General features: G+C 38.2%; 3 protein-coding genes and 1 non-coding gene across 4 annotated transcripts; all 4 read right to left on the bottom strand.

Moving 5' to 3' along the window:
* Positions 1 to 414: 414 nt before the first annotated feature.
* On the bottom strand, positions 415 to 1,356 carry LOC120877036 (olfactory receptor 8K3-like). Its single transcript, XM_040259338.1, has one exon. The coding sequence runs from the start codon at positions 1,354 to 1,356 to the stop codon at positions 415 to 417; it is 942 nt and encodes a 313-aa protein (XP_040115272.1).
* An 11,218-nt stretch (positions 1,357 to 12,574) lies between these two features.
* Positions 12,575 to 13,504, bottom strand: LOC120877037 (olfactory receptor 8K3-like). The gene has a single exon (XM_040259339.1). It carries the CDS (start codon positions 13,502 to 13,504, stop codon positions 12,575 to 12,577), a length of 930 nt encoding a protein of 309 aa, XP_040115273.1.
* Positions 13,505 to 21,605: 8,101 nt separating this feature from the next.
* On the bottom strand, positions 21,606 to 22,561 carry LOC120877039 (olfactory receptor 8K3-like). The gene is given in 2 exon segments (XM_040259340.1): positions 21,606 to 21,808; positions 21,811 to 22,561. Coding segments are annotated over 2 exon segments (954 nt in total).
* Positions 22,562 to 24,223: 1,662 nt separating this feature from the next.
* On the bottom strand, positions 24,224 to 24,296 carry TRNAS-GGA. Its single transcript has one exon. It is a non-coding gene; the product is annotated as a tRNA-Ser (tRNA).
* Between the last annotated feature and the right edge of the window lie 285 nt (positions 24,297 to 24,581).

Below are 24,581 nucleotides of genomic sequence, written 5' to 3' on the forward strand. Positions count from 1 at the left end.
TTATTTTAATTGGAGGTTAATTACTTTACAATATTGTATTGGTTTTGCCATACATGACCATGAATTCACCACAGGTATACACGTGTTCCCCATCCTGAACCCCCACCCTCCTCCCTCCCCGTACCATCTCACTCAACTCTCTTTACTTGTCCTTAGAGTGTCCTAACTCATTCTAAGGCATGGTGTTACTTGCTTAATTATATTTGTAATTCATCTCTTCCCCTCAGGAAAGGCAGATATTTTCCCCCTTTGTGTGCTAATGTATGTATAGCACATAGAAGTATGACCAGCCCTTAAAAAGCAATTTCTAAATATGTGCTGAACATTTCCATACATTTTATTCTTCTTAGAGACACACGGAGAACAGTTTGAAGCCCACCACCTAAATTACAGGATTCATATTGTACAGAAGCCTTAAGAGAGAGAATTGCATAGTCTTTTCCATGTACTTTGTAGGGCATGTTTTACATCTTTGTTCCTGAAACTGTAGATCAAGGAATTTAGCATAGGGATAATGAGAGTATAAAATATAGACGCCATTTTATCTGTGTCAAATGAATGGTTGGACTCTGGCTGCACATACATGAATATTAAAGCCCCATAGAACACTGTGACCACCGTCAGGTGAGACCCACTGGTAGAAAAAGCCTTGTGCCTGCCTTCAGCAGAGCTCATCCTGAGAATGGATGCAAGAATAAGAAGGTAAGACACAAGAACTATCAGAAGAGAGAAAATCAAATTAAAACCTGCTGAGATAAGAATAATCAGCCCAATTTCATTTGCATTTGAGCAGAGCAAAGATAGCAAGGGGAGACTGTCACAGTAGAAATGTCTGATGACATTATAGCCACAGAATGAGGAGTCAAATATCTTTACAGCGATAAGAAGAGACTCAAATATGCTATAGAGATATGGCATTGCCACCATCACGTGACATACTGTTTGCGACATGACCACTGGGTAGAGCAGAGGGTTAGAGATGGCCACATAACGGTCATAGGACATTGCTGCCAGAATGAAAAGCTCACTAATAATGAACACGAGAAAGAAAGTGAGCTGTGTAGCACAAAAGTAATAGGAGATTTTATTTTGATCTGCCACAAAATTTACTAACATTTTGGGGCCCACGGTTGTTGAATAACCAAGATCAATGAAAGCCAGGTGCCTGAGAAAGAAGTACATGGGTGTCTGCAGCCTGGAGTCCACCTTCGTGAGGATCACCATGCCCAAGTTGCCCACCACTGAGGTCACGTAGATGATGAGGAAGAGCCCAAACAGTGGAGCCTGCAGCTCAGGGCGGTCCGTGATTCCCATGAGGATGAATTCCCTCAGCACTGTTCCATTGTGTGCTTCCATCCAGGTTGATGAGGAAACCGATTCTAGGTAGACACAGCAGTGGAGTCAATAGATTTTGTGTAAAATATCTCTTAGATCTGTTAGTATGCAGAACTGGTAAGTAAGATAAATTTAAATTTCCAGTTTAGAATATTTAAAAGTAAGTCCATCTGTTGCACATCAAAATATACATAAATAAAGACAGAAGGAGATATGAAGGTAGATCAGCTATTCTCAATTAGAGTGATTTTACTCCCCAAAGAATATTTTTCCACTGTCTGGAGACATTTTGGCTGTTATAACTGAGAGTTGAAATGCTATTGGCTTCTAATGTTTATAGGCCAGTTAAAGCACTCAATATCTTAAGATATCAAACATGCAACCTGTAACAATATTGAGCCAGTAGTCACAATAGTATCCGGGTTGACAAGCACTATAGTATAGGTATAGAAACATAGACAATTCGATATACGTAAATATAGATAACAAAGCAAAACCGAGAAGCTAAACAATCATAAAACTTTAGGTATTATGGATAATTATCATACTATTCCTTAAAGTTCTATCTTTATTCTTTATAAGATGTAATCACATAATGGCATTTAAAAAATACATCGATCCTAGAATATAGTTCAGTTCAGTGCAGTTGCTCAGTTGTGTCCAACTCTTTGCAACCCCATGGACTACAGCATACCAGGCCTCCCTGTCCATCACCAACTCCTGGAGTTTACTCAAACGCATGCCCATTGAGTCGGTGATGCCATCCAGCCATCTCATCCTCTCTTGTCCCCTTTTCTTCCCACCTTCAGTCTTTCCCCGCATCAGGGTCTTTTCAAATGAGGTAGTTCTTTGCATCAGGTGGCCAAAGTAGTGGAGTTTCAGCTTCAACATCAGTCCTTCCAATGAATATTCGGGAGTGATTTCCTTTAGGATGGACTGGTTGGATCTCCTTGCAGTCCAAGGGACTCTCAAGGGTCTTCTCTGACACCACAGTTCAAAAGCATCAATTCTTTGGCACTCAGCTTTCTTTATGGTCCAACTCTCACATCCATACATGACTACTGGAAAAACCATAGCCTTGACTAGATGGACCTTTGTTGGCAAAGCAATGTCCCTGCTTTTTAATATTCTTTCTAGGATATAATGCATATGCTAATTATACAATAAATTTTCAAACCAAAAATTCCCAAAATTCATATAACCCACTACTCAAAAGAGTCTGTGAAAGGTATTTTTCCTTCAGGTGGCACTGACTCAAATTTAGCACACTTGACAGGTATGAATAAGTGTATGAATAAGAAATGCATAATGGACTACAGTGGGAATTAAATTTGTTCACATGGTGAGTCATACCAGGACATGCCTGACTATGTATATGTCATGTATGTCCATGTGTAGGACATATATGTCTATAAATACAGTTTCTGCAGGGCCTTCATTTATGGTGAGAAGAGGGCAGCAGAGAATGAGATAGCTAGATATCATCACCAACTCAGTGAACATGAATTTGAGCAAACTCCAAGAGACAGTGAAGGAAAGGGAAGCATAGCATGCTGCAGTCCACGGGATCAGAGTCAGACAGGATTTAGCAACTGAACAACAACAACAAAGGGTTAATCTGGGTCAACAGTGTAAATTATCTAAAACTCTTTATTACCATATATAATGGAAAACAGTGTGCACAGTTTTGAGGAGAGATACATGAAGAGTCAATAATTCAATGAGTCTATCTTACCTGGTGGAGAAGGCAATGGCACCCCACTCCAGTACTCTTGCCTGGAAAAATCCCATGGATGGAGGAGCCTGGTAGGCTGCAGGAGATCGCTAAGAGTCAGACACGACTGAGCAACTTCACTTTCACTTTTCACTTTCATGCATTGGAGAAGGAAATGGCAACCCACTCCAGTGTTCTTGCCTGGAGGATCCCAGGGACAGGGGAGCCTGGTGGGCTGCCGTCTATGGGGTCACACAGAGTCGGACACGACTGAAGCAACTTAGCAGCAGCAGCAGCAGCATCTTACCTGGAAATAGTTCTCAAATGTCAAATGCATAGTGTTTTGGGGTTTTTTTGTTTGTTTGTTTTTTAATCTTTATTTGTTTCTAATAGTGATCAGTAACTTACCTGAAGGAGATTTTCTTCACCATATAAACACATTCTCTGGACTGTGGTTTTATGTCTCTGTCAGGGCTATAGTGATGGGTGAGTGAGGAACTGGTCAAGTAGGATGTAATATATGTAATTTATTTCGGTCCGCTCCCCACCCCTACCCCATAACTAAATGTAGAATGAATGTCATAGAATTAAAGTGGAACTTGGCAAATGTCACTGAAATATTGTGGATGTTGGTAGCATATTGTACCACATGCAATATTATTTTTACCTGTAATGAAGTTTCTGTGTTGACTTCTTCCTGTATTTCTTACACGGCTGTGAGAACAATATATGGATTCCCTTACCTTTGAGACTTTCCCTGAGGAGATGTCAAACCATTTGTTGATTAGCCCTAATGCCTAGGAGAACACAACAAAATGTCTGGAGGTCTTTCAATAATTGTTAAGGACAATTTATATTCACCAGTGAGCAAATTTAGTACTGATTTCACTCCTATTTTTCACTCTCAGTTAACTTACCACTTTTAGCACATGGGGCTCTTAATTCAAATGATGTATTAATACATTTAGGAAAGGCCCATTTCTACAATGGTCTTCTCAAAGGGGTGACCTGATAGAGAAATGTCAAAATTCTTTTTTAATATATCATTCTTTTAATTAAAAGGAGTTAAAATTACATATTAGGTAAATGTGACCTGTTATTTCCTAGATTTAGTTGGTTTTGCTGTTTTTCTTCACTTCTGAGGCAGACATTAGATGCTCATTTTTCTCATTTCAGAGTTAGTTGCCATCTTCATTTATTTCATTCTCTCCAACTCCTACTCAGTTTTCTTTCCCATCTATGAATATTTTATACTATGAGCTCAATATGTCTTATAATGTGTCCGATCTTTGATTTCTTTAACCAGCATACTTTTCAGCATACATATCCTGCAGATTTCCTGAGTTTATTATTTCATTACCCTTTGTATTGTAAATGGCATCTGTATATGTATATATATACATGCATGTTTACATAATCAGTTGTTTCAGTTGTATCTGACAGTTTTCGACTGTAAGGATTGTAGCCCACCTCTGTCCATGGGGTTTTCCTGGCGAGAATACTGGAGTGGGTTGCCATTTCCTCCTCCAGGGTATCTTCCCAACCCAGCGATCAAACCGTTTCCTGTGTCTCCTGCACTGCAGGCAGATTCTTTACCACTGTGCTACCTGGAAAGTCACAGATATGCATATTTTGGTTCCTGAATGTTATGTATTTTATCAATATATTCTATATATATATATATATATATATATATACACATTGACAAGATATTTGCTTGTTGAGTTTGTATCCTTTTATCTTGATGAACTCACAATTGTGAGGGGATTCCTGAACTCACATTTATGATAAGGTTCCTTGAGGTTTTCTGTTAGAAAACAGGTCCTTTGCAGTTATGAGAGAATCTAATTTCTTTCTTTTTCCACATTGTATGCCTTGTATGACATTTTTTGTTAATTTCTGACATTTCTTGTTTGATCTGCTTTGTGCAACTATAAATGAACCTTCATTTTAGAATGTTTTTGCAACTAAATTTTAGATTATCTGATCTTTTAAGTCTGGCATCCTTTACTCCACTTAATAATTTTGAGAGTTGTCATATCTTTGTGTGTACTAACAATTTATTACTCTTTACAGCAGCATGGAATTCACTTGTCAGGATTTATTCATCGTCAGTGGAGGAACATTTAGATTGTTCCCAAGGTCTGACTAATATAAATACAGCTTCTATTAACATTTGCATACAAAGAAATCTGCTGTCCTGGATAAGTACAAGGCAGTGAAATGGATAAATATTATGTTAGAGGTGAGATATGTTTAAAGTCTTAAGACAATATTTTTTTTGTATTTTTTTATTGAAGCATAATTTACTTAGAATGCTGTGTTAGTTTTGGGTGTATAGCAAAGTGATTCAATCATATGTAAACATTTGTTTTTTCATCTTCTTTTCCCTTAAAGCTATTACAAAATATTGAGTATAGTTTTCTGTACTATACAACAGGTACTTAAGGCTATCTCTTTTATACATAGTGTGTGTTTATGTCAACCCCAGACTCCTAAACTGCTCCCTTTTTCCCCACTCAGGTCACCGTTAGTTTCACTTCCATGTCTGAGGGTCTATCTCCATTCTCTATACAGTTTCAACTGCAACACTTTTTCCCGTGTTCCGCATATAAGTGATATCATACAACGTCTGTCTTTCTCAGCCTGGCTTATTTCACTGAGTATGATTGTCTCTAGATTCATCCATGCTGCTGCAAGTGCCATTATTTCATGCACTGTTACTCATCTTTATGGCTGAGTACTATTACATTCCATAAATATACCACATTTTTTATCTGTTAGAGGACAACTAGGTTGCCTCCATGTTTTCATTATTGTAAATAGAGCTGCAAGGAACACTGGGGTGTATCTTTTTTAATTATTGTTTTCCCTGGTTATATGACCAGGAGTGCGATAACAGGATCATATGAAAATTTTCACAGAATTAGAACAAGAAATTTTCTAACTTTGTATAATAAAAAAGACCCTGAGGCGGTCCTAAGATGATGGAGGAATAGGACGGGGAGACCACTTTCTCCCCCATAAATTCATCGAAAGAACATTTAAGCACTGAGCAAATTCCACAGAACAACTTCTGAATGCTGGCAGAGGACATCAGGTACCCAGAAAAGCAGCTCATTGTCTTCTAAAGGAGGTAGGAAAAAATATAAAAGATAAAAAGAGAGACAAAAGAGGTAGGGACAGAGATCTGTCCCGGGAATGGAGTCTTAAAAAAGAGAGAAGTCATCCCAGCGCACCAGCCCCGAGCATCCTGTATCATGCAACCAACCTGGACTGGTGATTCATTTCACATATGATATTATACATGCTTCAATGCTATGGGGAGGGAGGTGGAAGGGGGGTTCAGCAGGGGGAACACGTGTACACCCGTGGCAGATTCATGTTGATGTATGGCAAAACCAATACAATATTTTAATTAGCCTCCAATTAAAATAAATACATTTATATTTTAAAAAAGAAGAAGGGGAAAAAAAGAGAGAAGTTTCCAAACACCAGGAAACACTATCTCTGGCGGGTCTGTGGTGAGCCTTGGAATCTCAGAGGGTAAAATAACCAGGAGGAAAAATAAATAAATAATTAAACCCCACAGGTTCCGTGCCCAACAGCAACTCCCAGCAGTGTAACAGCCCTGATGCTCGGATCCCCCACTAACAAGTGGGAGAAGGACAGGGAGGAGCGGGCAGCAGGATAAGGGCCAGACCTGAATGCCCTGAGGGCAATCTGAGGGAACTAGCTTGAGATAGCAAACCAGACTGTGGGATAGCTATCCCGTGATCCAGCAAAAAGCCCTAACCATTTATGTCGAGAGTGTTTTGCCTATGTTCTCCTCTAGGAATTTTATAGTTTCTGGTCTTACTTTTAGATCTTTAATCCATTTTGAGTTTATTTTTGTGTATGAGGTGGATGAAACCAGAGCCTATTATACACAGTGAAGTAAGCCAGAAAGAAAAACACCAGTACGGTATGCTGCTGCTGCTGCTAAGTCACTTCAGTCGTGTCTGACTCTGTACGACCCCATAGACAGCAGCCCATCAAGCTCCCCTGTCCCTGGGATTCTCCAGGCAAGAACACTGGAGTGGGTTGCCATTTCCTTCTCCAATGCATGAAAGTGAAAAGTGAAAGTGAAGTTGCTCACTCATGTCCTGCAGCCTACCAGGCTCCCCCATCCATGGGATTTTCCAGGCAAGAGTACTGGAGTGGGGTGCCACCGCCTTCTCTGCCAATACAGTGTACTAACATATACATATGGAATTTAGAAAGATGGTAACAATAACCCTGTATGCAAGACAACAAAAGAGACACAGATGTATAGAACAGGTTTTGGACTCTGTGGGAGAGGGAAAGGGTGGGGTGATTTGTGAGAATGGCATTGAAACATGTATAATATATATGAAACGAATCGCCAGACCAGGTTGATGCATGATACTGGATGCTTGGGTGCACTGAGACGAGCCAGAGGGATGGTACGTGGAGGGAGAAGGGAGGAGGGAGGGGGGGTTCAGGATGGGGAACACATGTATACCTGTGGCGGATTCATGTTGATGTATAGCAAAACCAATACAATATTGTAAAGTAATTAGCCTCCAATTAAATAAATTTATAGTTTAAAAAAAAAAACCTAACCACCACCAGTCAGGCTCACAGAACAGGACTGAATAGAGCTAGCTGGCTACGGATCAGCCTATCCCCCACCGGAGACAGGCAGGTGAGGGCAGCCAGAGCTGGAAGGGGGCAATCACGGCCCCAGAAAGGCATCCTTTACCAAACTGCAAGCAGACTTCATCGCTAACCAAGGCTTCTTGGGATTCTGGATGGTCGCCATCCACCAGAAGAGTTGTAGCCAGAGATCAGCTTCCCAGAAGAGAGAAGGCACACCAGTTGTACATCCAGAAAACCGAGAGGCTGAGACGGGGGAAGGGATAAGTCACAGCCTTCAACTGGGGTGATTACGTGTGCCAAGGACCTGGTCACCTGAGCTGCTCAGACCTGGCACAGGCACAAAACGCAGGCCCAACAGAGTCTGCGCCTTTGTGGAATAACTGAGAACCTGAACCTGAGCGGCTTAGACCTGGGAAGTGCATGCAAACCAGGGCCCGCAGCAGACAGTTCCTGGCAGAGCAACCTAGAGTCTGAGCAGTGTAGACTGGGAAAGCACACAGGCTGTGAGCGGGGGCAAACCCAGTGTGGCTGAACACGGTGAGCACACGCCAGCGATATTTGTTTGCAGTGTTCCTCCCTCCACAAAGCACGACTGAATAAGTGAGCCTAAAACAGAGTGACCACCCCCACGCGCCTTGTGTCAGGGCGGAAATCAAACACTGAAGAGACCGGCAAACAGAAGAAGCTAACATAAACAGAGGGAACCGCTTTGGAAGTGACAGGAGCAATAGATTAAAACCCTGTAGTTAGCACCGACTACATAGGAAGGGGCCTGTAGAGCATGAGAAGTACAAGCCAGATCAAGGAACTATCTGAAAATGAACTGACCCCACACTGTCTGCAACAGCTCCAGAGAAAGTCTTAGATATGTTTTTACTATTATCATTTTTTAATTAAAAATAATTATTTTTTTGTTATTTTTAAGTCCCATACTCCTTTAATTTTCATTTTTATAACCTATTACCTTGCAAAAAAAAAAAAAGACCCTATTTTTAAAGCAAACTTCATATATATATCTTTTATAATTTCTGTCACTTTTTTTGGTTTGTTTGTTTTTTGGGGTTTGTTTTGTTTTTGTTTTTAATATTGCATTTTTGAGAATCTAACCTCTACTTAAGATTTTTAATTTTTGCTTTTTGGTATTTGTTACCAACTTTGTACCTTTAAGAACCCAATCTTCAGTATCCATTTTTACTTGGGAGCAAAATCACTGGCCTGATTGCTCTCTCCTTTGACACTCCTTTTTCTCCACCAGGTCACCTCTATCTCCCCCCTCCCCCTTTTCTTCTCTACCCAACTCTGTAAATCCTTTTGTGTGTTGTGAGCTGTGGAGAACACTTAAGGAACTGATTACTGGCTGGATCTGTCTCTCTCCTTTTGATTCCCCCTTTTATCCTCCTGGCCACCTCTGTCTCCTTCCTCCCTCTTTTCTTTTCTCTGTACCTCCATAAACATCTCTGAGGGATCCAGACTGTGAGAGCACATAGGGAAGTGATTACTGGGTAGTTTGCTCTCTCCACTTTTGATTCCCCCTCTTCTCTTCCTGGTCATCTCTATCTCCCTCAACCCTCTTCTCTTCTCCATGTTTAGTTCAGTTCAGTTCAGTCACTCAGTTGGGTCTGACTCTTTGCGATACCATGAATTGCAGCCGTCAGGCCTCCCTGTCGATCACCAACTCCCGGAGTTCACTCAAACTAATATCCATCAAGACAGTGATGTGATCCAGCCATCTCATCCTCTGTCGTCCCTTTCTCCTTCTGCCCCCATTCCCTCCCAGCATCAGAGTCTTTTCCAATGAGTCAACTCTTCTCATGAGGTGGCCAAAGTACTGAAGTTTCAGCTTTAGCATCATTCCTTCCAAAGAACACTCAGGACTGATCTCCTTTAGAATGGACTGGTTGGATCTCCTTGCAGTCCAAGGGACTCTCAAGAGTCTTCTCCAACACCACAGTTCAAAAGCATCAATTCTTTGGCTCTCAGCCTTCTTCACAGTCCAACTCTCACATCCATACATGACTGCAGGAAAAACCATAGCTTTGACTAGATGGACTTTGTTAGCAAAGTAATCTCTCTGCTTTGGAATATGCTGTCTAGTTTGGTCATAACTTTCCTTCCAAGGAGTAAGCGTCTTTTAATTTCATAGCTGCAATCACCATCTGCAGTGATTTTGGAGCCCCCCAAAATAAAGTCTGACACTGTTTCCACTGTTTCCCCATCTATTTCCCATGAACTGATGGGACCAGATGCCATGATCTTAGTTTTCTGAATATTGAGCTTTAAGCCAACTTTTTCACTCTCCTCTTTCACTTTCATCAAGAGGCTTTTTAGCTCCTCTTCACTTTCTGCCATAAGGGTGGTCTCATCTGCATATCTGAGGTTGTTGATATTTCTCCTGGCAATCTTGATTCCAGCTTGTGTTTCTTCCAGTCCAGCATTTCTCATGATGTACTCTGCATAGAAGTTAAATAAGCAGGGTGACAATATAAAGCCTTGACGTACTCCTTTTCCTATTTGGAACCAGTCTGTTGTTCCATGTCCAGTTCTAACTGTTGCTTCCTAACCTGCATATAGGTTTCTCAAGAGGCAGGTTAAGTGGTCTGGTAATCCCATATCTCTCAGAATTTTCCACAGTTTCTTGCAGTCCATGCAGTCAAAGGCTTTGGCAGAGTCAATAAAGCAGAAATAGGTGTTTTTCTGGAACTCTCTTGCTTTTTCCATGATCCAGTGGATGCTGGCAATTTGATCTCTGGTTCCTCTGCCTTTTATAAACCCAGCTTGAACATCAGGAAGTTCAGGGTTCATGTACTGATGAAGCCTGGCATGGAGAATTTTGAGCATTACTTTACTAGTGTGTGAGATGAGTGCAATTCTGCAGTAGTTTGAGCATTCTTTTGCATTGCCTTTCTTTGGGATTTGAATGAAAACTGACCCTTTCCAGTCCTGTGGTCACTTCTGTTTTCCAAATTTGCTGACATATTGAGTGCAGTACTTTCACAGCATCATCTTTCAGAATTTGAAACAGCTCAACTGGAATTCCATTGCCTCCACTAGCTTTGTTCCACCTGACTGCACATTCCAGGATGACTTCAGGCTCTATCTACTACAAAGCCACAGTCATCAAGACAGTATGGTAATGGCACAAAGACAGAAACATAGATCAATGAAACAAAATAGAAAGCCCAGAGATAAATCCACGCACCTATGGACACCTTATCTTTTACAAAGGCGTCAAGAGTATACAATGGAGAAAAGACCCTCTTTTTAACAAGTGGTGCTGGGAAAACTGGTCAACCACTTGTAAAATAATGACACTAGAACACTTTCTAACACCATACACAAAAATAAACTCAAAATGGGTTAAAGATCTAAATGTAAGGCCAGAAACTATTAAACTCCTAGAGGAAAACATAGGCAAAACACTCTCTGACATAAACAGGATTGTCTATGACCTACCTCCTGGAATTTTGGAAATAAAAGCAAAAGTAAACAAGTGGGACCTAATTAAACTTAAAAGCTTCTGCACAGCAAAGGAAACTATAAGCAAGGTGAAAAAACAGCCTTCAGAATGAGGGAAAATAATAGCAAATGATGCAACACACAAAGAATTAATCTCAAAAATATAAAAGCAACTCCTGCAGCTCAATTCCAGAAAAATAAATGACCCAATCAAAAAGTTGGCCAAAGTACTAAACAGGCATTTCTCCAAAGAAGACATACAGATGGCTAACAAGCACATGAAAAGATGCTCAACATCAGTCATTATCAGAGAAATGAAAATCAAAACCCCAATGAGGTACCATTTCTTGCCTTTCAGAATGCCTGCTATCCAAAAGTCTACAAGCAATAAATGCTGGAAAGGGTGTGGAGAAATCTGTAACTCAGTATTTTTTTTTTTTTGGTTTATAATCTGAGGGATAATCAAATGTATTCTAACCTGTATTCTAGGAGTGGGATATTAGGTTATGTTTATTCACAATTTACCTTCTCAAGTCCATGTGCTGTTAGCATTCCTGTGTAATTCTGCTCATTATACATAATCTCAGATGCACACATTTTATCTTTATATGTGAATAGATGAGACAAATATACATTTATTATAATTTAAAATGATATATGAAATATAAGTAATAATTATCCTCATTTGACTATTATAAATTATTTTTATTCAAATTCAATTTGTTCATTGATTATTTTATATTTTGATGATGTACATAGAAGACAATCCAGTATCTCTTTGTTTTTTGTTTTTTTTTTTTTTTTTATTTATTTTTAATTTTTACTTTACAATTCTGTATTGGTTTTGGCATAGATTGACATGAATCCACCACAGGTGTACATGCGTTCCCATGTAAATATATCTATTTAATGTTAAAAAGTAATTGAAATAAGCAAAAGAGAAATTAGGAAAGTTAAAGAGAGTTATGTAAGAAGTATGTTCAAAGGACATGAAAGACTTATAGGTTACAGAATATTGCACTACACTTTCGCTAGAAATCATAGAATCATCTCATGCTGCTTTCTCCAAGTAAGATCATCAAATGCATATAGTCAAACAATGCCTCTTAATCAAAACATGATACACATTCTAAACAAATTTGTGGAAAATGAGCCAAATGAAAGAGAGGCAAGACCCTTATTTTTCATAGAGTAGACTTCATATGTAAGGAGACAAAAACAACTAGAATATGTTCATTTATTAATGTGTTCAGAGCACTCAGTTTAACTGGTGCACAGAAGTCAATCTCTAAATATACGTTGAAATCATTTACCCTTGCATTTGCCTCTGAGAAAACTTATAAAAAACTTCAATGTTCATAGCCTCATTCAAGGAACCACATAGCAAAATGAACTTAAGAAAAGATATTACATAGTTTTTTTCCATAGTCTATGAACAGCATATTTTACATCTTTGTTCCTCAAGCTGTAGATCAAGGGATTTAGCATGGGGGTAATTAGTGTGTAAAATATAGATGCCACTTTATCAGCATCAAAGGAGTGTCTGGACTCTGGTTGTGCATACATAAATATCAAAGTCCCATAGAACACTGTAACCACGGTCAAGTGGGACCCACATGTAGAGAAAGCCCTGTGCCTTCCTTTATCAGAGTTCAGCCTGAGAATAGCTGTAAGAATAAGCAGGTAAGACACAAGAACTATTAGCAGGGATGAGATTAAATTAAAACATGCAAAGATCAGAATAATCAGTTCAATTTCACATGTATTTGAACAAAGCAAAGATATCAAACGGAGACAGTCACAGTAGAAATGTCTGATGACATTGTAGCCACAGAAGGATAAATTAAATATTTTTATAGTGACTAGAAGAGACACAAATGTGCTATAGACATAGGAGATTGCCACCAGCATCCAGCATGCCCTTTTTGACATGATGACTGTGTAGAGAAGAGGGTTACAGATGGCCACATAGCGGTCATAGGACATTGCTGCCAGAATGAAAAGCTCACTAATAATGAACATAATGTAGAAAGCTCCCTGAATGGCACAAAAATTGTAGAAGATTTTATTTTGATCCACAAGAAAATTTACCAACATTTTGGGGCCCACAGTTGTTGAATAACCGAGATCAGTAAGAGCCAGGTGTCTGAGAAAGAAGTACATGGGTGTCTGTAGCCTGGAGTCCACCTTAGTGAGGATGACCATGCCCAAGTTGCCCACCGTGGAGGTCACATAGATAATGAGGAAGAACCCAAACAATGGAGCCTGCAGCTCAGGGCGGTCTGTGATTCCCATGAGGATGAATTCACTCAGCACTGTTCGATTGAGCTTTTCCATCAAGGTTTATCAGAAAACCTATTCCAGATAAAGATATCAGCATAGTCAGTAGTTGTCATATAGTATCATCTGGTAGGGTTTAGTACCCAAAGCTAGTACAAATATGACAAATTTGAATTTCTAATTTCTGGTATTTTAAAATAATCTTAACTGCCACACTAAATATACATAACAATGATAGATAGACGATAGACAATCAGTGATGATAGAGATAGGGGTAGCAATAGAAATAAATCAATGGTTTTTCAACTGGTGAAAAGCTGTCCTCCAAATAACCTTGATAATCTCTTGAGAGATTTGGATGCAGGAATTGCAGATATTGGAGGGAGGCTACTGCTGGCATGCAATGGTTAGAGTCTAGTGATGCTGCTGGAACGAACCACTCCCCCATCAGCATAAAAAACAAAAATTTACCAAACCCAAAATGTCAATAGGACCAAGATTCACAAAGACTTTTATAGACAGATACAAATAGATACAAAGATATAAGAGGTAAAAATTAAAAAAAAAAGTTAATACTTTATATATTAATTTTACAGATGATTATTAAACTTTTAGTATGTCATTTATATAATGATAACATAATTGGGGCATTCCAGGTGTCTCAGCTGTAAAGAATCTTTCTGCTAGTGCAAGAGACATAGTTGGATCCTTGGGTTGAGAAGAACCCTTGGAGAAGAAAATGGCAATCCCCTTTAGTATTTTTGCCTCGTAAATCCTGAGGACAGAGAAGCCTTGTTGGGCTACAGTCCATGGGGTTGCAAAAGATTAAGGCATGACAGTAACTAAAAATCAATAACAACATAATTACATTATCACATAACAGTCCCTGATGGCTCAGATGGTAAAGAATCTGCCCGCGATGTGGAAGACCTGGGTTCAATCCCAGGGTCAGGAAGATTCCATGGAGAAGGAAATGGTTACTCCCTCTAATGTTCTTGCCTGGAGAATTCCATGGACAGAAACTACAGTCTATGGGGCCACAGAGTCAGACACAACTGAACAACTAACACTAACTAATATGTTAGCTACATAAAAAAAAAAAAAACTGAACCCAAATTTTAATACTCCATGGAAATATTAAAGCAGTTTATAGTAAAAGTCATGCGAGACCCTTTGTGAATGCAGATGGTGCAGGATGAAGCAATTAACACTGTTGATACAGGACATAAGCTTTCAAAAGGAAACTCTAACAGATTGTAGTAGAATCTACTTGTATATATCCTGGGAAATACTCCAGGAAATAGACATGGATAGATAGAGTCAGTCATACATACAATTGTAGTATATACATGAAGGAATACTTTGAAAAAAATGATATAACTAATCTTATTCTATTTTTCCATACTGGAAAAATCAATTCTTCCTTTTTTGGCAGAGTTTCTGGGAAGACAGATGAGAATTAAATGTTTCAGTGTGTCAGTAGTATTTGGAAATATGCCTCAAATATCATGTATTTAGTGTGTTCTTAGTGTGTTTATTTGAGGGTTATCTGATTATTATTTTTAAGACTATGCATTTTGAGAAAAATATATGTATTTGTTTCAGATTCTCCTGAAAACTGAACATGTTATATATCATAATACCACCATAAACCCGAATACTTGAGAGATTCCTAACCACCAAAAATGTTTTTTCATGTCAATGTAAAGTAGAAATGCCCATCTTTGCTTACTAAAATATCAGAAAAAAAATCAAATTTACAGATTTTTTCAAATTTGTATTAATTCCCTGGTAGCTTAGTTGGTAAATAATCTGCCTGCAATGTAGGAGTCCCTGGTTTGAATCCTGGGTCAGGAAGATCTGCTGGAGAAGGAGTAGGCTCCCACTCCTGTGTTCTTGGGCTTCCCTTGTGGCTCAGCTGGTAAAGAATCCACCTGCAATGCAGGAGACTTGGGTTCAATCCCTGGGTTGGGAAGATCCCCTGGAGAAGGGAGAGGCTACCCACTCCAGTATTCTGGTCTGGAGAATTCCATGGACTGTATAGTCCATGGCGTCCCAAAGAGTCAGACATGACTGAGCGACTTTCACTATTAATATTTCTGAGAGGCAAATAAGAAGAGCACAGACAATGACTGAATACAATTTAGATAGAAACTAACCACTTGTAGCTTCATGATTCTGCTGTGATTTTCATTTTTATTCTTAACCCTTTAGTTAGGCTTCTTGTGTTATCCTTTTCCTTTCTTATTTGCATAATTAGGCATTTATAAAAAATATAAATATTACATAAACAGTATGGCACTGATGTTTCAAAGGTGCTTATTAGTGTTTGTGAAAATATTTGTATAATTAGTCTGAAGAAAAAGTATCGATGTCCTATTCTGCTTGTATATTAACAATAGCAAGGTGTACACAGAATTAAATCAGAAATCCTCTTATTTTGCTGTGGTTTATCATAGAATAAAAATATTACCTGTTAGTATCTTCAGAGCTATCTGGATATTGATAAAATATGCCCCTACATGAGCTATACTGCTCACCTTTCATGAAACATCTGTCTTGGCTTCCTCATGTGCTTCACGACATGCATAGTAAGAACAATTTATGAATTCTTTTCCATCCTCTGGGACTCTCCCTGAGGAGATGACAGGCAATTTCTTGCTTGCCCCTGAAGCATTTGATCACTCAACAGAAACAAGGGAAGGGGTGTTTTCATTAGTGGTCCAGGACAATTTATACACACCAATGAGTTAGAATATTTACAGGTATTCTTGTGTTCCATTCTACCTTTTATTCTTGAATAATTTTCGTCTTCACATGACGCTAAAGTTTATTTTCTGTGTCTGTGTGGCTAGACTATGCTACCCAGATGTTTAATAAAACAACAGTCAAGGTGTCTCTGCAGAGATACCTTTTTAGATGTGATAAACTTTCAAAGCAGTAGATTTTGAGTACAGCTTATTTCCTTCCAGAATATGGTGAGACTCTTTCAATTAAGAGTGAGGAACCCCAAAGAAAAAGGAATTATTTTTTCAGATTGCCACAAAAAAAGTCTGCCTCAGTTTCCTACATTTGTACTCAGCACCATCTAGTGCTGTCTGCCAGCCTGGCCCACAAACTTCTGCCTTACCAACCCCCACTATAACATTGTGCACTTTCTTAAGTAAATCTATTTATCTATCTATCATATATCTATATTATATTCCCTGAAATATCCTAATACAACCATATAGGAATCTGGATTAATATATCTCATCCGTAAGACAAGCCTGTCAGTATTCCTCCAGCTCTCCAATAGTCTCTGTAGTGGATGACAAAATGCTTCGGAGAAGGCAACGGCAACCCACTCCAGTACTCTTGCCTGGAAAATCCCATGGACGGAGGAGCCTGGTAGGCTGCAGTCCATGGGGTCGCTAAGAGTCGGGCACAACTGAGCGACTTCACTTTCACTTTTCACTTTCCTGCACTGGAGAAGGAAATGGCAACCCACTGCAGTATTGCTGCCTGGAGAATCCCAGGGACGGGGGAGCCTAGTGGGCTGTGTCTCTGGGGTCGCACAGAGTTGGACACAACTGAAGCGACTTAGCAGCAGCAGATAAATTACTGTTCTATGGCATTATTTAAAATGTTTAAATGAAATACAAATAATACATTTTGTGTGTATGTATATATATATATATATATATGAAGAATTTTGTATATATTTTCTTTCCTTTTTTAACTCTGTGTAGCAGGTATGTCTGACTCTTTGCGACCCTATGGACCTTAGCCAGCTCTCCGCTGTCCATGGGATTCTCCAGGCAAGGATACTAGAGTGGATTTGACTTTAACACATTTCAATATTTCTTGCTTTTCCATCATGTCCAAATCCTCTCCAGTTCTTCTTGTCTACCTTGACATATGTTTTCATGTATCTGATATAATCCACATATTCTACAACAGTATAACTTGTTATTGAGCTGTAAATGTGCATTGTTGAATATAATTCAGTAGCTATTTGTGGTTTATCTATGCTGTAACTTTTCTGTGTTCATTAAACTAAAAATTCATGGATTTTTTTCTTTATTGATTCTTTTTTATGGCCAATTAATCTATGACCAAGTAGGAAATAACACTATAATGAAGAAAAGATGGTTTCTTCAATAAATGGTGGTGGGAAAAATGGACAATTATGTGTAAAAAGTAAAGTAGTTGCTCAGTCATGTCCGACCCTTTGCAACCCCATGGACTGCAGCCTACCAGGCTCCTCTGTCCATGGGATTTCCCAGGCAAGAGTACTGGAGTGGGTTGCCATTTCCTTCTCCAGGGGCTCTTCCTGACCCAGGGATCGAACCTGGGTCTCCAGCATTGCAAGCAGACACTTTACCATTTGAGTCACCAGGGAAACCCACAATTATGTGTAAAAGAATGAAATTAAAACATTCTCTATCACTATACACAGTAGAGTAAAGGTTGAAATGTAAGACCAGATACTATAAAACCGTTGGAAGAAAATATAGGCAGTGCACTCTTTGATATAAATCACAGCATCCATCCCCTAGAGTTATGGAAATATAGACTACTCTTTCTTATCCCACATTGTCCCAGGCAGCCTTAAACTTGATTTTTAAAAAAAAATTGTGTTGAAGTAATTATAGGATCACAAGAAGGTTTCAAGAACACGGAGACTTCTGTCCATTTTAGTTCTCCTAGAGGTAACAACTTGCATAAAACAGTACAATATCATAACCATGAAATTATCTTTGGTACAATCCACTGAATTTGTTCAGACTTCACTGGACTTGCACACACTAATTTGTGTATCTTTATTTATATAATCACATACCCTCCTCAAAGTTATCATCACACAGACTTACTTCATCATCACGAATATCGCTCATCTCATTTCTTCATAGTCACACCCATTCTCTCCTCTAATTCTTATCTTTAACCTAAATACTAAGCAGCTTTCATCACTATAATTTTTTAAATATAAATTTATTTATTTAAAAATATATAAATTTATTTATTTTAATTGGAGGTTAATCACTTGACAATATTGTATTGGTTTTGCCATACGTCAACATGAATCCATCACTATAATTTTAACCATTCAATAATTTTATAAAGAAAATACCATGTGTAATCTTTCCCAATAGGTTGTGTTCATTCAGCATAATTTTATTGAAGTGCATTCAGACTTTTTGTATATCAATGCCTGTTCCTTTATCAGGGCTGAATATTATTACATGATGATACACCTTCTTCACTCATTGAAAGGCATGTGGGTTTTTTCAGTATTAAACTATGTGAAGTGAGTAAGTTTACCAACTCATTCAATTTGTCTTTGGTTTTGTTACTCAGCACTTTGTATTTTTCAGTATACTGATCTTGTTTATGTATTTTTTATTTGTTTGTTTCACTAAAACATTTCATTTTGCTTGGAGAATTTAAATGCCTTCTTAGTTTCTACTCAATTATTTTATTGTATTAATATTGGGGAGATTTAAATGGTATGTGTGTAAATTACTTTTTTAATGTGAAATATATTCTTTTCTCATTATGCATTATTGTTTCCATATTTTGCTAGATTCAATTTGATACAATTTTGTTTAGAATTTTGGAATATATGTTAAGACTGATAAACTGTTATTTTTTTCTTAAAATAACTTCTCTTGCACTTTTATAACAGGAAAGCTTTCCAAGTAGAGTTAGGAAATGTACCTTCTCTTTAGTTTTCTGAAAGAATTAGAAGCCATTTGTTTACTTCTTTAGCCCTAAACTTTATGTACAGTTTTGCAATCAAGGCACCTGAATCAGATTTTGAAGTGGAGTTATTTTAACACAAATTTATGTTTGAGATCATCTTAATTCTTGATTTTTTAATAGTGTGTCTTAGTGTCCAAACACATCAATATATATATATATATATTTAAATGATATCCTTTCATATGGTTCTGGCCTTAAGCACAAATTGCTATTTCAAAGAAATATTGGTGTTGGTAAAGTTTCCTTGTACTTTCCTTTTTATCTAACTTTATTTATTTTAAAAAATATAATTATTATATTATGCATTAAATTATATTGACATCAAAAATGTCCATTCAAATTATTTGTTTGTGTATAAACTGCTATTTTTCAATGTTTGCATTCCATGAAAAATTAGCCAACTTCCTTAAATAACTGATATGTCTACTGAATATAACAAAGTAGCATAAAATAAATGAAATATATGCTATATTATATATACTTAGTCACAGTTAATTTTTAAAATTCAGATATTAGAGACTATATCTTTCTTCATTATGAAAGTTATAGTGTTAGTTGCTCAGCCCTGTCTGATTCTTTGCGACCCCATGAACTGTAACCCGTCAGGCTCCTCTATCCAGGCAAGAATACTGGAGTGGATTGCCGTTCCCTTCTCCAGAGGATCTTCCTGACCCAGGGATTTAACCCAGATCTCCTGCACTACAAGCAGATTCCTTACCATCTGAGCTACAGGAAAGATAGTGAAAGTTATAACTATTCATTTAAAATGTTTGGGGAAGAATATATAAACAAAAATATAAAATTAAGCATTTTAATAATCTCAATAGCCACTATCATCTAATGTTATTTTACTGTGTTTCTGTCAACATAATTTCCTAGAAACAAATATTTTTATTTTACTTATGTGTGTATTGTTCATACTTTTTTCCTAATTAAAAATCAACTGTAAAACCTTTTAGTAATATTTATTTTACATTTGTGTGTGTGTTAGTTGCTTAGTCATGTCCGACTCTTTGCAACCCCATAGACTATAGGCCACCAGACCCCTCCATCCATAGGATTCTCCAGGCAAGAACACTGGAGTGGGTTGCCATTTCCTTCTCCAAAAGGAACTATAGAAAGAAAGAAAGTGAGGTCATTCAGTCATGTCTGACTCTTTGTGACTCCATGAACTGTAGCCTACCAGGCTCCTTCATCTACGGAATTTTCCAGGCAAGAGTACTGGAGTGGGTTGCCACTTCCTTCTCCGTATTTTTATATGACATTATACGTATTTCCTTGATGCTGGGAACGATTGAAGGAAAAAGGAAAAGAGGATGAGAAAGTAATAGATGAGATGATTAGGTAGCATCTCTGACTCAATGGACATAAATTCGAGCAAAATCTGGGAGATAGCAGAGGACACAGGAGCCTGGTATGCTGCAGTGCATGGGGTGGCAAAGAGTTGGACATGACCTAGCAACTGAACAGCAAAAACAACATACACATAATCATTTTATTTCAATGAATGTTATTTATTGAAATTTTTTATGGTCAAAAAATTTTAATACAAATTTATTTATTTTAATTGGAGGTTAATTACTTTACAATATTGTATTGGTTCTGCCATACATCAACATGAATCTGCCACAGGTATACATGTGTTCCCCAAGAATGTTATTTATTGAAATTTAATTGACTACATAGAAAATTCTACTTCTTTGTTGGTGGACAGAGAAGTGAGTCTAGTCCTTCCTTGATGTAAAGAAAATGCCTTGAATGTTAAAAATACTAAAAGTAAGCAAAAAATGGGGGACTTTAGTGAGGGTTTGGAGGAAGTTAGTCCAGATATCATATGATATATATCAATTGCTACATTTCACATTACACGTTTGCTATAAATACAGCATAGACAAAATCATGAGACTGCCTCCTTTTTACTTCTTAAAAGAGAAACTGAGTCTGCTTTTAACACACCTTGTGGAAGAACATGAAGACTAAACTGGAGTGAATGCACTAACACGAAACACACACAAACACAAAAACACAAACTGATGCTTTAAAGTTTATTCCAAAGACTGACTGTCCTAAAAGGCATTTCATTCTCCTTTTGTACCCACTGTTTTTCATCTTTCCTACATAGCTTACTCACCTTGACTGCTCTTATGGTCTATGGTGTCCTAACTCATCCCACTGTACTCTAAAACTGATTTCATATTTTGCTTACATTTCATCTCTTGTCAAAGATGGCAAATATTTTTCCTGTTTTTTCTTACACTAATAAACTTATATCACATAGAAGTGTGAATGGCACATAGAAGTTATTCTCTAAATATCTAAACTGTTGTGTTCATTTTCCCCTCTGAAAACACAAAAAATGAGATATGAAGTCCTTAACCTAATTTGTAAAAAATCACATTGACACTGATCATTAGGAAAAGATGCGACAGAGTTTTCTCCACATCTTCTGTAGTGTATATTTTACATCTTTGTTTCTTAAGCTATAAATCAAAGGATTCAACATGGGAATAACAAGAGTGTAAAATACAGATGCCACTTGATCAGTGTCAAAGCAATGACTGGCCTTGGGTTTCACATACATAAATGTCAAAGTCCCATAGAACACGGTGACCCTGTCAGGTGGGACCCACAGGTAGAAAAAGCCTTCCGCCTACCTTCAGCGGATTTCATCCTGAGAATAGCTGCAAGGATGAGCAGGTAAGACACAAGCACTATCGCCAGGGTGAAAGTCAAATTAAAAGCTGAGAAAATCATTATCATAAGTTCAATTTCCTGTGTGTTTGAGCAAAGCAAAGATAACAAGGGGAAATTGTCACAGTAGAAATGATTGATGACATTATAGCCACAGAAGGATGAATTAAAAAGCTTTATGGTAATCAACAGAGAAACGAATGTGCTATAGACATAGAGAATCGCCACCAGCACTTTATACACGCTTTGTGACATGATGACTGTGTAGAGCAAAGGGTTACAAATGGCCACATAACGGTCATAAGACATTGTCGCTAGAATAAAGAGTTCATTAATAATGAACATGATGAAAAAACCCATCTGTGTAGCACACAAATAATAAGAGATTTTATTCTGATCCACAACAAAATTTACCAACATTTTGGGGCCCACAGCTGTTGAATAACCCAGATCAGTAAGAGCCAGGTGCCTGAGAAAGAAGTACATGGGTGTCTGTAGCCTGGAGTCCACCTTAGTGAGGATGACCATGCCCAAGTTGCCCACCACTGAGGTCACGTAGATGATGAGGAAGAGTCCAAACAATGGAGCCTGCAGCTCAGGGCGGTCTGTGATTCCCTTGAGGATGAATTCACTCAGCACTGTTCTGTTGTGTTCTTCCATTTTATCAGAAAACATATGCTGGATAAAGACCTCAAAGTAGTAAATAGTGTTATGATTTAAATCCTGGTGATTTTTTAGCATTCAAAGTTAATATAAATATAATACATTGAATTTTAAAGTTTAGATTTTATTAAAATGACTGCCTCCTGGAATGAATGCATACATTTATAGAAATAGAAATGGTTACAGAGATAGCAATACAGTTGGAGAGAGGGTTAGGTTTGTCATTTTCCAATGGGAAAAATTAGTTCCCCAAAGAGCATTCAATAATATCTTGAGGCATTTTGATTGTCACCAACGGAGGAAGCAAGCTACTGGCTTCAAATGGTTATAGTCCAGTGACACTTCTAAATATGATACTGTATTATGGTATCCCCCAACCAGAAAGAATTATTATGCTTCCTTTGTGGCTCAGATGGTAAAGAATCTGCCAGCAGTGCAGCAGGCCTGGGTTTGATCCCTGAGTCCGGAAGATCTCCTGGAGAATGGAATGGCTACCCACTCCAGTATTCTTGCCTGGAGAATTCCATAAATGGAGGAGCCTGGTGGTTAGAGTCCCTGGGGTCACAAAGAGCCCACAGACAAATACTTTCACTTTTCCAGGCTTTCCTGGTAGCTCAGATGACAATCAATCTGCCTGCAATGCAGGAGACCCTGGGTCAGTCCCTGGGTTGGAAAGATCCCTGGAGAAGGTATAGGTGAATCACCCCACTTTTCCTGGGCTTCCCTGGTGGCTCAAATGGTAAAGAATCTGCTTGCAATTCAGGAGACCTGGGTTTGATCCCTGGGTTAGGAAGATTCCTTGGAGAAGAGAACAGCTATCCATTCCAGTAATTTTGCCTGGAGAATTCCATGAACAGAGGAACCTGGCAAGCTATAGTCCATGGGGTTGCAAAGAGTTGGACACAATTGAGCAACTTTCCCTTTACTCAAAGCTATTTTTGGCCAACACTGACACATGTGTAAATATATAGATTGGTATAAAATTAGATAAAGGAAGCAGAAAGGAAAAGTATTGACATAACCTTTATTACTTGACAACTTTTTAATTATATATTATATGCTATCAAGTCTGTAACTATAAATCTTTAATTTGTAAGCTCTCTAAGATGCAAGCTTGTTTTCATGTGTACAATTATGTAAGTTAGTTCAGGTGTCTGGCCTCCATTATAATGCACCTGCATCCATGTAGCTGTGGTTTTTTGTACTTACTGCACAGTACTTTGTACTGCAATACAGCATCTTTATTTCTATCCCAGGATGTCTGGACGCAAGTATACAAACAATGGTGATGGGTGCTATAAACCTATTACAGCTCAATACTATATAGTCAATTGCATTAGTTGGGGACCTAGGGTAACTTTGCTGATGAAAAAAGAAAGTGTTAGCTCCTCAGTCTTGTCTGACTCTTTGTGACCCCATGGACTGTGGCCCACAGTCTCCTGCATTACAGGCAGGTTCTTTACCATCTGAGACACAAGGAATCCTACTGAGAAATCAAACTTGCAAACATGCTCTTGGAAGGAAACCCATTATGCAGAGTTGTGAAGGTGTGAAGTCGCTCAGTCATGTCCGACTCTTTGAGACACCATGGACTGTAGCCTACCAGGCTTCTCCTCTATGGGATTCTCCAGGCAAGAGTACTGGAGTGTGTTGCCATTTCCTTCTCCAGGAGGTCTTCCTGACCCAGGGATCGAACCCGGGTCTCCTGCATTCCAAGCAGATGCTTTAACCTCTGAGCCACCAGGGAAGCCCATTATGTAGAGGACTTCCTGTAATTATAATTATACTTACATAATTACAATAATATAGTATAACATAGTCATGTTCTAGTTGCATAAATTTATAAAATCCTATTTGCAATTGTGTGTAGATACATTTAGTAGCCCCTGTATTCAAACATATTTATGTGAAAGACCTTATGTCTATTGATAGTACAAGATGAAATGATTAATACTCTTGACTAATATTGGGCAGAGGTGTAAAAGTAAGGAAATTCTATCAGAAGTTATTAGACATTTGTCTTCATATAAGG

The sequence above is a fragment of the Oryx dammah genome, unplaced genomic scaffold (genome assembly GCF_014754425.2).
Source record: "Oryx dammah isolate SB20612 unplaced genomic scaffold, SCBI_Odam_1.1 HiC_scaffold_17, whole genome shotgun sequence".
In the NCBI taxonomy this organism is placed as follows: domain Eukaryota; kingdom Metazoa; phylum Chordata; class Mammalia; order Artiodactyla; family Bovidae; genus Oryx; species Oryx dammah.

Coding starts and splice junctions, on each gene's coding strand:
- LOC120877037 (XM_040259339.1), bottom strand. CDS start 13,504: ATGGAAAAGCTCAATCGAACAGTGCTGAGTGAATTCATCCTCATGGGA.
- LOC120877036 (XM_040259338.1), bottom strand. CDS start 1,356: ATGGAAGCACACAATGGAACAGTGCTGAGGGAATTCATCCTCATGGGA.